General features: G+C 43.0%; 1 protein-coding gene across 2 annotated transcripts in view; it reads right to left on the reverse strand.

The window, feature by feature from the left end:
* SLC35F2 (solute carrier family 35 member F2) overlaps positions 1-11,532 on the reverse strand; it is a 59,945-nt gene extending 48,413 nt beyond the window's left edge. Inside the window, exon 1 of one of the 2 annotated variants that reach the window (XM_043898269.1) lies at positions 11,279-11,532. In XM_043898269.1, coding sequence (XP_043754204.1) covers positions 11,279-11,376 — 98 coding nt within the window. In that variant the 5' untranslated portion in view covers positions 11,377-11,532. Of the gene's footprint in view, positions 1-753; positions 1,722-11,278 lie in introns of those variants that run through there. The other variant, XM_043898278.1, reaches the window with a different exon arrangement.
* Between the last annotated feature and the right edge of the window lie 3,586 nt (positions 11,533-15,118).

Here is a 15,118-nt window from a genome sequence, read left to right on the forward strand (position 1 = left end):
CTGAAACCAAGGACAACCAAAAATAAACCAGCATTTATTAGGGACTCAAAATGGATTTCTTATTATCCTAGCAAGATTGAGGAGACAATAAAAACAACTGTGTCAGGTGTCATACTAAGTGCGTATATGTTGTTTCATTTAAATCCCATAAAAGCTTTTGTGAGAAAAGGATTACAACTGAATAGGCAAGAAACTGAGTTTCAGCCGTTCTGAGTTTGTACTTTCCCATCCTACATATTACCACTCTGATAATAACAAAAATAAAGTATACAACATTGAGGATTATGATACCATGCAAGGAGATCAACTGATACAAATTACCTTGAATCTCTAACAATGAGCATTAACACATCCATTTGATGATATATTCCACAATTAATTATTTTAATAAGGGGTGTTCTAATGAAATTAAGAAAGACATAAAATCTATTTATGGTATCCTCCCTCTGCCCTCCAATTTTGATTGGCTGAAAAGAGAAAGTCTGAAACACATATTCGAATCACCTATTCTCTTTGGACACAGGTCAGAGAAACGAGTCCTGCAGCCTACAAGGGGGAGGTTAAAGTGAAAGTGATAGTCGCTCAGTCGTGTGTGACTCTTTGCGACCCCGTGGACTGTAGCCTACCAGGCTCCTCTGTCCAAGGGATTCTCCAGGCAAGAACACTGGAGTGGGTTGCCATTCCCTTCTGCAGGGGATCTTCCCCACCCAGGGGTCGAAGCCGGGTCTCCTGCATTGCAGGCGGATTCCTTACCTGCTGAGCCACTAGCGAAGCGAACAAGGGGGCGCTGGAGAAGCTGTGGGCAATATGCAGAGGATGTGGCCTCTACCTCTTGGATTCTCCCTCTCCCCAGACTCCTGTGTGAGAATCCCGGAAGGGGCAACGCATGTGAAACACCCTCCAAGGTCAGGAAGAAGAGCTCCAGGACAGCTGGCAAGTTGGGGACAGGGATGGGGGAAGGGTAAATTCAGAAGGATGGGATTAGTACTGGGTAATTAGTGCACTGCAGTTTCAAGCGTCTAGACGGCTAGAGTTTTAAAATCCTGTGACAGATGTACAAGCATATCTCTACTCAGCCCAGTCTGGCAAAGGCAAGGAAGAAAACAGACTAACCCTGTTCTCGATGAGCAATCAAGAAGCCACCACCCATAAAATTGAAATTCCTAATATTGCCTACCCACTGAGGCTGAGGCTGAATAGGAAGTTTTGAAGAACTGTTCTTTTTAACCATTGGAAAATCTAAATGTACATCCCTTGTGGATTATCAAAACAAAAATACGGATTTCAAAACTTGACGGTTTTGTTGTTTTGTTGTCTGTTTTGTGTGTTTTAAATAGTAAGATGTAATCCTCAAATGAAGAAAAGCAACTGGTCTGCATTTAGAAGAATAAAATCAACAGCGACAGCAAAGCTAAGAGACAGGCAGAGAATCCCACTGTGGTTTGGGTTCCTGGCTCCATCTGCTTCTCTGCTCTCTGTGTGGTTTGGCACTTAAACCCTCCTTGAATTCTGTGAAGTCATAAATTTTCCTTTTTACCTACAATAGTGGTCAGCTAGATTTCTCTGCTAACAATCAAATTAATACACTATTCAAACATCAACCAGACACCAAAAGAAAACAGGCATCTAAGCCTGAAAGTTCCTGAGGGCTGAGTCTGGGAGGGGAAGGGTGGTGTAAAGGAGTGAGTCATGATAGTCTTTCAACATTCCACAGGCCTTAAACCAGAAAAACTCACTCCCCTCCGGAGTCTGCTTCATTTGCTCCTAATTTACGCCTGCCAGCTCTGAACTACTCTCAGCCTTTTCAACTGGAACTGCCAGCATCAGGCAAGGAGAAGCAATGAGCATTAGTGGGGAACCTGATACAAGCCCCAACTTTTTAAGCTCTCAGGTGGCATCTTTAAAATCTATGTAAATTGCATTGTGTATGTGTTTGTGAAAGTCACTCAGTTGGGTCTTTGCGACCCCATGAACTATACAGGCCATGGAATTCTCCAGGCCAGAATACTGGAGTGGGTAGCCTCTCCCTTCTCCAGGTGATCTTAACCCAGGGATCGAACCCAGGTCTCCCACATTGCAGGTGGATTCTAGACCAGCTGAGCCATAAAAGAAGCCCATAGAGACACCATTTGATATAAAAGTAATAGCAAAAGATGGGTATTTCACAGATAATATGAGTATTTCTCAAAACTGGAAACAAAGCCAATAAACATACAAAGAGACCCAGCTTCATTATTGATCAGGGATACACAAATTAAGATACTCTTTTACATTCACTTGATTGTAAAAATCTTAAAGTATGATAACATCAAATGTTAGGATATTTGTTTCACAGGATTTCTCATATTTAGCTGGTGGGAGTATAAGTTCATATAAACACTTTGGATAAAGTTTGGCATTTATTTTATAAAGTTGAACAATCACATACCCTCTAATCCAGCAATTCCTCTCATAGGTGTATGTGTGTGTGCATGTGTACATATTAAAGAAGCTCTGACAAGTGGTCAATAGGAGACAGTAGAAGAATGTTCCTAAAAGTCCTGTTCACTATTCCAAAACACATAGGAAAAAGCCCAAATGCCCTTCAATGGAATGAGAACATAAAATGTGGTATACTCACAGGAAAGAATATTGTATGAAGCAAAAGGGAGTGTTTTGCAGGATCAGGCAACAATACGGATGAATCTTAGCAATGTGATATGGGGGGTGTAAATAAATCCCAACAGATTATTCATAACATACCCTTTTTAAACAGTTTTTTTTTTTAAGATAATAAAATATAAGTTTTAGAAACATATACAGGAACAAAACTATACCAAAATGAGAGCAAGGAAATGGTGAAAGAAGGATTTAGGATGCTGATTATCTTTGGTTGGGAAAGAAGGGATAGTGTGAAATGAAATATTTCCTGCCATATCAGCTAGCAAGAAATGTCATTGCTATCTGCAATTCCAGCCCTCCAAATGTGAATCTCTGAGCCCTGCCAACAAGTGGCACCACTCTCTACCCAAGGAACTTAAGGAGGCTACAGTCATCAGCGATTACAGTCCTCCAGTATGAGCTGGTGAGCCATAAGGGAATTCAAGAGAGAAAAGAATACTTTTGTAAAATGCAGGATGCTGGCCCCAGATAGCTGAAATGCATAGGAAAGAAAAGACTTCAATAATCCCAGAGTCTTGCATCTTCCCATACATAGAAAGGTGCTAAATTCCTAGATACCTGGTTTCCCTTACTTAACAATAATCTTTGATGGTCAGACTGCCTGACCCCTTTGTTGCAAATTTGTATATTGCCTGACTCCCTCTCCTGCCTCCTCAGAGCAGTTTTTCAGGGCCTCTGAGATGCTGTCTCCCGGGCTAGGAGTCCTAAACATTCCCACCGAGTGAAATATTCTCTACTTTCAGGATGTGACTAATTTTTTAGTCAACAGTTTGAAAGAGGTGGATGGAAATTACCATCACAATTCCAGTTTTAGGGCTGGTAGTAGGTATGTAAGAACATATTGCATGCAAAAAAAATTAGTCATTCATGGGCCAACTATGAAAGCATGTCATGTGCCAGGGATTATAATTAATACACTTCCATGCAACTGGAATCTAAAAAATAAATGATGCTCCAGGAAGAGAATTATATTTATCCTGTGACTTTATATTCTCCCTGGCACCCCAAGGGGATACGAACAGCCCAGAGGAAAAATTCTAGGGGGCAAAATTGTCCCGGGCTTGATTTTTCTGTTTGGTGCCCAGCTCAGAGGAGGCAGGGTCACCACAGGGGTAGCAGTCCAGGCGCTGGGACCAGACTGACTTGGAGGAGATGAAACCCAGCTGCTTTCCTTACTGCTGTGTGACTAATCCCGTTGAGGAATAAGACTTAACCTATCAGTGCCTCAGCTTCCAAATGTGTCTAGGGGACTGGCAATGCCAGCATAACACTGCAGAGGATTACTGTAAGGATTACATGAGTTAATCCACATGACATCCTGGAATAGTGAGGTTGCTCTAGGTATACTAAGTGAAGTTTACTCAACAAAGATTGACTTTTAACAGTATTTATCTCTGACTTGACACCACAGTGAAAAGTGTAAGAAATATTCTCCTAATGGATATGTTAGGGGAAGCACACTTACTGAAACCGCCTACCCTGGCCAGGCACCAGAGTAACTATTTGCATGAGTTATTTTACAACAGGAAGTCCTAGTAAGGAACATGGAACTAATAAGCCACCACCAACCAGTTAAGCAAAGGTCAAAAGGAGACACCACGTGTCAGACCACTTCCCAGAATCCTTCTCACGGGCATCCGACTTGGTTGACCAACGTGTGCACCACCAGGAAGGACTGAGTCAGAATGGTTGGCCAAAGACAACCGAGAAATTAATCCCATCACCATAAACCCTCAGACTGAAAGTCACATGGCAAAGTGGTTCTCCTGGGTTCCCTTATCCTACTGGTCTCTGCACGGGCGCCCTTCCCCAATAAAATCTCGTGCTTTGTCAGCATGTATGTCTCCTTGGACAATTCATTTCCGAGTGTTAGACAACAGTTCTCTTGGACCCTGGAAGGGATCCCCCTTCCTGCAACTGATACATGTCTACGTATGGCTGAGTAGCTTTGCTGTATGCCCGAAACTATCACAACATTATCAGTCAACTATACTCCATCATAAAATAAAAACTCAAAAAGAAAAAATATTCTGTAGTCCCCTTTTGCAGAGCACTGCTCTGGGAAGCTCCAAGTCACATAGCATAGTAATACCAGTCTCAAGCTCTCAGTAGGATTTGCTGGGCTGAAGAAACCAAGTCAATACGTTCCTTAAATACTCTTATTTCCAAGAAACAACTAGAAAGAATTCTGAGATTCAAAGGTGGTTTTTGATGGAATCTTTCTCTGCATCATTGGCATGAATAACCAAGTTTTCATGACATCCGACTTATCTGATGACTTTAATTAACACAGACCCCCGTAACCATCTAAAAAGAAGTCCCACAATCTGTAGACTTAAAGTTTTTATAATTTATTAAAATAAAAACCATTTAAATCTTTATACAGGGCCTATTTATACTTTGACTATGAGCAATTCTAAGAAATGGGTTTTCTAGTTTCTACAGCAGTAATAGGTTAGAAGTCATAATCTACAAAAATGTAGACTTTTAGATATGCTCAATACAGAAAAAAATCATGTGTGACAACTATGAGAAAGAAGTCTGAAAAAAATAAGACAAAATATTAACTCAAATGGCCTCTTAGCATATTATGACTACTCAGCAGAATAATTTTAATTATCATAATAATCATAATGATGATCCTGAATCATCAAGAAAAGGTACTATTTTGAATGCACTTTGTTTATTAAAAGGCAAGTAGTCTTATTTCCATTTTAAATATACCATTAAGACTTCTAAATGATGGACTTTTTCCTTGGTAAAATCTCCAGAATTAGTTGCAAATGGACTCACTAAGTAATTCAGTGGGTTGGCCTAACCAAGACAGTTGTTTGATACAAACCAATTAAATGGTGAAGAACTGTTGCCCAAAATTATGACAACAGAACTGAGTAATCCATTACAAAAACAGTGCCCCTTTGATGGGATTTAAAAGTAAGTCTTAATATTTTTTAAAAAGTGAGTCAAAAGTTACCTGTAAAATTCACCTGCATGAAATATTTCATTTTCTCCAATGTTCCTCAGTAAATAATAATATAAGGAAGCTTTATAACTTTTTAACAAACTTACCAAACTAATGTACAGAAAAGCAGTTACCTTGAGAGGCAATTTGCTTCTTCCATAGCTGTAGCTCGTGAAAACTACTTTTTTATTACAGTATGGTAACGTAATGAGTTAGGAAACAGGTACAGAAGAGCATAGAGGAAGGGCACCCAACAGAGAGACAGCAAGGAGCCAAGGAAGAAGACTGCCTAACTCAGTGCTGTCTACAAAGAGTCTTTAAGCAGCCACGAGGTCAGACAGGAAAGCATTCCAGGAGGGAGGTACGAGTGTAAAGACATGGACTATGACGTGTGGCAGCAAGGGCCTCAGAGGCATGCCGGTGTTGCTGGCCCACGTGAGAGATGGACGTCCTGGGAACTGAGCCTGGAGAGCAAAGCGGGCCAATGGTAGAGAGCCTTACAGTTCATGTCAAGAACTCTGAGTTCTCAAAAAAAGGAAAAATATTGCATGAGTCCACTTATAAAAGGGATCTAGAATAGTCAAATTTGTAGAGACAGAATGTAGAATGGTGGTTTCCAGGGGCTGTGGGGAGAAAGGGATGTGGAGTTAGGGTGTAACAGGTTCAGGTTTTCCGTTTGGAATAATTAACAAGTTCTGGAAATGGAGAGTGGTGATGGATGCACGACATTGTGAATATACGTAATGTCACTGAATTAGACACTTAAAATGGTTAAAATGGTAAACTTTATGTTATATATATTTTATCATAATAAAAATCTCTAAAAATATAATAACTGTGTTCAGGTAAGAAGAAGACAAAGGAGGGAGGAAGGGGTGGGGGAGGAAAGAAGAGGGGGAACAGCGGCCAGAAGCAGTACCCACAGCCACAGCTTGAGCTCCATTCAGTAACCAGCGGCTCTCAGCCTTGTTTTAACTGCAGAACCCTGTCTTCAAACGTCTTGCACAAAAGTTCAACTGTAAAACAGGCAAAGCCACAGACCAAGTGGGGGCCAAAGGCCAGCCCAGGAGCCCACCAACTTCTATTTCCCATCTTGCCCCCATAATGGACCCAGAGGAAACTTCAGTGCCCCTCCAAGAGCTTCCCCAAATTGCAAACCACTGTGCAACTAATGGGAGGAAGCCTAAAAGTTTCACCCTCAACACGGTGCAGTGAGATTTCTGAAATAGTACTGCAAAACAGGTTAGTTTAGAGTCAAATGATTCTACAGTCCATGGGGCTGCGAAGAGTCGGACACCACTTGGCAACTGAACAACGACATGAATCAAATGAAACTATCTCATCTTTGCCTCTCCCTGAGGCAGGAGACAGTTGGGCCACAATTAGGCACTTACAACTGGCCACCTGTTTACATTTCTTAGAGCAAGAAAAAGATGGGCTTCATGCCAGACACTTACAACCAGTCTCCTGTTTGCTAAGTGAGACACATGTCTGACTCTTTGCAACCCCATGGACTGTAGCCCCCCAGGCTCCTCTGTCCATGAAATTCTCCAGGCAAGAATACTGGAGTGGGTAGCCATTCCCTTCCACGGGCTCTTCCTGACACAGGGATCAAACCCGAGTCTCTTGCATCTCCTACAATGGCAGAAGGATTCTTTACCACTGCGCTACCCAGGTTCAATTCCTGGGCAGGGAATTAAGATCTGAGGCCCCTGCTCACAGCTGCCTCTGTGAGATCATCAACAGCAATCTGCCCTCAGGCAAATTACTTACCTGCTATGAAAGCGAAGTGAAGTCACTCAGTCATGTCCGACACTTGGCAACCCCATGGTTGCCTACCATGCTGTAGGCTGTAGGCATGCTCCTCCATGCATGGATTTTCCAGGCAAGAGTACTGGAGTGGGTTGCCATTTCCTTCTCCAGGGAATCTTCCCGACCCAGGGATGGAACCGGGGTCTCCTGCATTGTAGGCAGACGCTTTACCGTCTGACCCACCAGGGAAGTCTAACCTGCTATCAAAGGGACTAAAAAACCTTTTTATAAGGGCTGATGAAATGTTAGTTAGAAGCCTATCCCTTCTCCAGCCGATCGTCCCAACCCAAGAATTGAATCAGGGTCTCCTGCATTGCAGACGGATTCTTTACCAACTGAGCTATTAGGGAAGCTTGAAGGACACTTTATTGGGGATAAAATTCTCATTTGATGGCAGTTATTGGTGCCCTTCAGTGTTATTTGGCATTACTCTGGTTCCTCTGTAATGAGATGATTCAGAGTAGGTGAAGGCATGAAAATGAAGAGGAACTAATGGCAGAAAGTAAAGAGGAACTAAAAAGCCTCTTTTAGTTGGCTTAAACTAGTTGGCTTAAACCTTTGGAGCCCAAAAAAAAGTCTGACACTGTTTCTTTTAGTTGGCTTAAAAAGTTGGCTTAAACCTCAACATTCAGAAAACTAAGATCATGGCATCTGGTTCCATCACTTCATGGGAAATAGATGGGGGAACAGGGTCAGACTTTATTTTGGGGGCTCCAAAATCACTGCAGATGGTGACTGCAGCCATGAAATTAAAAGACGCTTACCCCTTGGAAGGAAAGTTATGACCAACCTGGATAGCATAGTAAAAAGCAGAGACATTACTTTGCCAACAAAGGTCCGCCTAGTTAAGGCTATGATTTTTCCAGTGGTCATGTACGGATGTGAGAGTTGGACTGTGAAGAAAGCTGAGCGCCGAAAAATTGATTCTTTTGAACTGTGGTGTTGGAGAAGACTCTTGAGAGTCCCTTGGACTGCAAGGAGATCCAACCAGTCCATCCTAAAGGAGATCAGTCCTGGGTGTTCATTGGAAGCACTGATGCTGAAGCTGAAACTCCAGTACTTTGGCCACCTCATGCGAAGAGTTGATTCACTGGAAAAGACCCTGATGCTGGGAGGGATTGGGGGCAGGAGAAGGGGACGAGAGAAGATGAGATGGCTGGATGGCATCACCAACTTGACGGACAGGAGTTTGAGTAAACTCCAGGAGTTGGTGATGGACAGGGAGGCCTGGCGTGCTGCGATTCATGGGGTCGCAAAGAGTCGGACATGACTGAGCAACTGAACTGAACTGAAGGCATGAATGGAAGCTATGACAAAAGTGCAAGTAATGATAAAGGTCTAAACTTAAGTAAGACAATAGGGATTGGAGGGGGAGGTGAACTCCAGATACTTTCTGGAAGTGCTGTCAAGAAGAGAAATAAGCACTGGCAGCCATCTCATATTCCTGCAAATAAACCTGAAGAAAGGAGCAGAGATAAGCAGGAATAATCTTTGGGCTATTCCTAGAACTGTTGGGGGGGTGGGGCGGGGAGGGAGTGGAATATACCCTGAGGCAGAGAACAGCCAGAGGCCACGTGGAAGGCTTTTAAAGTCCACCCTTACCTCTTCCCTAAGCTGCATTACTGCCCATCCCTGTAACAACTTCCTGCATGCTGAGAAGTTAAAAAGGATCAGACTTTCTAGCCCAGAGCCATTCCTCCACCCAGCTCCCTCAAGCTCCTAAGGTAATGAGCTACTTCACCTCTTCAAGTCTAGTACAAGTGATGAGTTTTAACACTAAGAGTTTAAAATACTAAATATAAGAAGTACTGGATATTGGGCAAAATGCATTTTTCTGATTGCTGGGTTAGACAAGGAAAAACTGCAAATCAGAATTTATGTTTGGACAGTTGCCAGAGGTAGGACTGAAAATCTTAATGAACAAAAGAGCTCTGCCAAAAAAAAAAACTCTAGCCCAAGACCCTCAGAATAAAGATCAATAAAGGAAAGATTAAAGGGAGTATGGTAGACTGGAAAGGAGTCTCAAGAACTCTAGTCATCCCTTATTCATTCATTCATTTGTGGGATTTGGGGCAGGGGGGGAAGATCTGAATTTCTGCTGTCAAGGACTTTGTGCATCAGGAATGTAAGATGCATACAAATAGCTATCACACAGGGAAGAAAATAAAAATCAATAAGGGAGGCACAAAAAAAAGTGTGTTTAGAGAGAGAAGAAATCTCATGTCTAGGAAGCTATGAGATATTCCTGGTATTAATAAAATAGAACAGATTTTGAAAATATTAGAACATTAGGGGGACAAAATACTGCTCTTCTTTCTTATGTCTTGCTAAACTAATCTGCTGTATAGTCTGTCTTGTTTCGGGGTTGCTATTATCTCCTAAAGCAACACCACACCTTCCTATTACCCAAGAATTGGGGGCTGATGATGCATAAAACTAACCCATGAATAGTAAGTACCATGAACCAAGCTGTCTGCCACTCCTGTGTAGTCAGCCACTTAATCTCCACAATATCACAACAAAATAGGTACTGCTATCATCCCCATTCTACAAGTGAGAAAACTGGGGCACAGAGAAGTTAAATGACTTATCCACAATCAGTCAGCTGGTAAGTGGCACAAACAGAATTTGAGTCTGTGCTCTTAGACATTGCTCTAAGACATGTACTCTTAGACACTGCCTCCCAGCTGAGAACTTCTGGCTAAATTATCAGGCATACCGTATATTACTGGATAATGCAAGGTGATTTTTGGCCACCTTTCCCCTTTAAACATATACAGCTATTTAAAACCATTCTTATTTACATGACAAAAAGATATACACCATTACTGATCGAGTTTTGAAAATGGTATGACTTTTCAAGACATAGTTTTCACAACCTTTTATGAAAAATTCGATTTGTTAATCTGAAAAAAAAAAAAAAAAATGCCTGTGTCATAATGAGCCAGTGGCCAGGAGCACTTAAGGTCAGTTTAGGCTGGAGTGGACAGGCATCATTCCTTACAGGTCCTTGCATGGCCTTGCGAAATTGGTTTAGCTTTCTTTGTTTCTCCATCAGCAAAGTAGGGATAACAACAGTGCCATCTCATAAAGTGGTAAGGATTAAATAATATTATCCATAAAAATTCCTAAGCACAGTACTTGACTGTGAATGCTCCATGAATGCTGGCTTTCATTATTTAAATCCTGAGTTATCTCTATTTCCAGGATACAAGTCAGCCACTGACCACACAAATGCTTTCCCCGACCCAGAGTCTCTCCCAATCCCTTAAACACACTTCTATTTTCTACAGAGCATGGTGACAACAGAAACAGCTTCTCTGGACCCTGGACCCAAAGGTGGCTGCGTCGCCTCTCATCTCAGCCCAAGGAAGGAGCTGGCTCTAGACTACCTCCAGGCGGCACCAGAAAACTCAACCCCGATTTTTCACTTGGGTGAACTCAACTGTTAGTGGACTAGGCTCCGCAGCAGAGGAATGTGGACACAGGCTCCAGGGAGAGGAGCTCGCCCACCTACCAAGCCCGAGGGTGGGGACCCCTCCTTCACAGCATCTCTGGGGGCCCCGTCTCCTGCAGGCTGGGAGGCCACCGGGGACAGACCTAATGATGCCCAAAGAGTTAATTTCCCATCAAATCCTCTGAAACACATCCCCGCGATTTCTAAGGGGGAGCCCGGGGAGGGACCCCAAGCGTTCAAAAAACCAGTAAGGAGGAAAACCCCTGCGGCACGTGTTGAGCCGCCTAAACCAGTTCCCCCAACGCACGCCGCCACCGAGTCCGAGCCGGGGTGCTCCCTGCGGCGCCCGCAGCCCAGCCGGCCGCGGAGCACTGCCCTCCACTCACCAGGTGAAGAGCTTGCCCTTGATCCAGAGCAGCAGGCTGGCCGAGCCCGGCGCGTGCGGCTCCCGGCCGCCAGGTCCCGCCGGCGAGGCGGCCTCCATGGGAGCCCCGCGGTCTCCGGCGCCCGGAACCCCTAGAAGTGCCGGGTCCCGGAAGACGGGAGGCGGCGCTTGTGCGGCCGGCGGGGGCTCGGCGCGGCCCGTGGGTCCGCGCTCTCGCTCTCGCCGGCGTCCCTCTCTCACCTCTGCTGGGCGGACTCGTTCTGCGGCAAATCATTAACTGTCAAGGCCCTGGGGCCAGGCGATCCATCAGCAGATGACGGTCTGGCACCTCCGAGAGCACGCAGCAGCAAGAGAAAGGGCGCTTTTTTTTTCCCGCCTTGGCAGCGGAGCTTCACTGCTGGGCGACACCCAGTATGCCTTTCAAGTTCTTATGGTCCTTTATTTAAAATCAGCAAATGAGGTGAATCTAGGTTATGCCAGCGTGCTAACCTAAGAAGCAGTCATTTAGCTACTGCCGCCAAAAGCTTGACTCTCTATGTACCAATCACAAACAGAAATAGGGAGACAGAACCATAGAGAAGGAAAGAATGGCTTGCTTTCTTTACCAGGCAAACGGGGAATCCAGAAGGCTAGCGTTTCTAGAACAATGCCCCCGTCCCTGGTGAATAGGTAAAGGTTATATAGTCTGGCAGGGGGATGTGATAAGGCTCAAGGCAGTAAAACTCTTGCTTTCTTCTGCAAAGTTTTTAAAGGGTGGGGTTACTGGCAAAATTAAGGTGTGTGTAGAGTCCAAGTTTACCGTTGGAGTACAAAATGAAGACGGGCAAAGGTTAGCCAAGTTTTGCCAAGAGAACTGGTCATAGGAAACACCTCTTCCAACAACAGGAGACAACTCTACATATGCTCACCACCAGATGGTCAATACCGAAATCAGATTGATTATATCTTTGCAGCTGAACATGGAGAAACTCCACACAGTCAGCAAAAACAAGACCGGGAGCTGACTGTGGCTCAGATCATGAACCCCTTATTGCAAAATTCAGACTTAAAATGAAAAAAGTAGGGAAAACCACTAGGCCATTCAGGTATGACCTAAATCAAATTCCTTACCATTGTACAGTAGAAGTGACAAAAAGATTCAAGGGATTAGATGTGATAGACTCTCAGTTCAGTTGCTCGGTTGTGTGCTACTGTTTGCCAGCCCATGGACTGCAGCACACCAAACTTCCCTGTCCATCACCAACTCCTGGAGTTTGCTAAAATTCAGGTCCATTGAGATGGTGATGCCATCCAACCATCTTATCCTCTGTCATCCCCTTCTCCTCCCACCTTCAATCTTTCCCAGCATCAGCGTCTTTTCCAATGAGTCAGTTCTTCACATCAGGTGAACAAAGTATTGGACTTTCAGGTTCAGCATCAGTCCTTCCAATGAACACCCAGGACTGATCTCCTTTAAGATCGACTGTTTGGCTCTCCTTGTAGTCCAAGGGACTCTCAAGAGTCTTCTCCAACACCACAGTTCAAAAGCATCAATTCTTCAGTGCTCAGCTTTCTTTATAGTCCAACTCTTACATCCATACATGACTAACTGGAAAAACCATAGCTTTGACCAGACAGACCTTTGTTGGCAAAGTAACCTCTCTGCTTTTTTTTTTTTCTCTCTCTCTCTGCTTTTTAATACACTGTCCAAGTTTGTCTTAACTTTTCTTCCAAGGAGTAAGCGTCTTTTAATTTCATGGCTGCCATCACCATCAGCAGTGATTTTGGAGCTCAAGAAAATAAAATCTCTCACTGTTTCCGTTGTTTTCCCCATCTATTTGCAACAAAGTGATGGGACTGGATGCCATGATCTTAGTTTTTCTGAATGTTGAGTTTTAAGCCAACTTTCACTCTCCTTCTTAAATTTCATCAAGAGTTTCTTTAGTTGTTCTTGGCTTTCTTCCGTAAGTGTGGTGTCATCTGCATATCTGAGGTTATTGATATTTCTCCCAGCAATCTTGATTCCACGTTGTGCTTCATCCAGCCCAGCATTTTGCATTATGTACTCTGCATATAAGTTAAATAAGCCAGATGACAATCAGTCTTGATGTGCTCCTTTCCCAATTTGAAACTAGTCTATTGTTCCATTTCCAGTTCTGCTGCTTCTTGACCTGCATACAGATTTCTCAGGAGACAGGTCAGGTGGTCTGGTATTCCCATCTCTTTCAGAATTTTCCAGTTTGTTCTGATCCAGAGTCAAAGTCTTTGACATAGTCAATAAAGCAGAAGCAGATGTTTATCTGGAACTCTCTTGCTTTTTCTACGATCCAACAGATATTGGCAATTTAATCTCTGGTTCCTCTACCTTTTCTAAATCCAGCTTGAACATCTGGAAGTTCACGGTTCATGCACTGTTGAAGCCTGACTTGGAGAATTTTGAGCATTACTTTACTAGCATGTGAGATGAGTGCAATTGTGTGATAATTTGAACATTCTTTGGCATTGCCTTTCTTTGGAATTGGAATGAAAATTGACCTTTTCCAGTCCTGTGGCCACTGCTGAGTTTTCCAAATTTGCTGGCATATTGAGTGCAGCACTTTCATAGCATCATCTTTTAGGATTGGAAATAGCTCAACTGGAATTCCATCACCTTCACTAACTTTGCTCATAGCGATGCTTCCTAATGCCCGTTTGACTTCGCATTCCAGGATGCATGGCTCTAGGTGAGTGATCACCCCAGCATGATTATCTGGGTCATGAAGATCTTTTTTGTATAGTTCTTCTATGTATTCTTGCCACTGCTTAATATTTTCTTCTTCTGTTAGGTCCATACCATTTCTGTCCTTTATTGTGCCCATCTTTGCATGAAATGTTCCCTTGGTATCTCTAATTTTTTGAAAGAGATCTCTAGTCTTTCCCATCCTATTATTTTCCTCTATTTCTTTGCACTGATCCTTGAGGAAGGCTTTCCTATCTCTCCCTGCTATTCTTTAAAACTCTGCATTCAAATAGGTATATCTTTCCTTGTCTCTTTTGCCTCTAGCTTCTCTTCTTCTCTCAGCTATTTGTAAGGCCTCCTCAGACAACCATTTTGCTCTTTTGCATTTCTTTTTCTTGGGGACGGTCTTGATCACTGCCTCATGTACAGTGTCACAAACCTCAGTCCATAGTTCTTCAGGCACTCTGTCTATCAGATCTACTCCCTTGAGTCTATTTGTCACTTCCTCTGTATAATCATAAGGGATTTGACTTAGGTTATACCTCAATGGTCTAGTGGTTTTCCCTACTTTCTTCAACTTCAGTCTGAATTTTGGTAATAAGGAGTTCATAATCTGAGCCATAGTCAGCTTCCGGTCTTATTTTTGTTGATTTTATATAGCTTCTCCATCTTTGGCTGCAAAGAATGTAATCAATCTGATTTCAGTATTGACCTCTCTGATAGATAGAGTGACTGAAGAACTATGGCCGGACGTTTGTAACATTGTACAATAGGTGGTGATCAAAACCATCCCCAAGAAAAAGAAAGGCAAAATGGTTTTCTGAAGAGGCCTTACAAATAGCTGAGAAAAGAAGAGAAGCTAAAAGCAAAAGAGAAAAGGAAAGATGTACACATCTGTTTGCAGAATTCCAAAGAATAGCAAGGGGAGATAAGAAAGCCTTCTTAAGTGATTAATGAAAAAAAATAGGAGAAGACAATAGAATGGGAAAGACTAGAGATCTCTTCAAGAATATTAGAAATAACAAGGGAAATTTCCTGCAAAGATCGGTACAATAAAGGCCAGAAACTGTGTGAACCTAACAGAAGCAAAAGGTATTAAGAAGAGATGGTTAAGAATACACAGAAGAACTATACAATGGAGAT

Source organism: Cervus elaphus, chromosome 1 (genome assembly GCF_910594005.1).
Source record: "Cervus elaphus chromosome 1, mCerEla1.1, whole genome shotgun sequence".
NCBI classification, from domain to species: domain Eukaryota; kingdom Metazoa; phylum Chordata; class Mammalia; order Artiodactyla; family Cervidae; genus Cervus; species Cervus elaphus.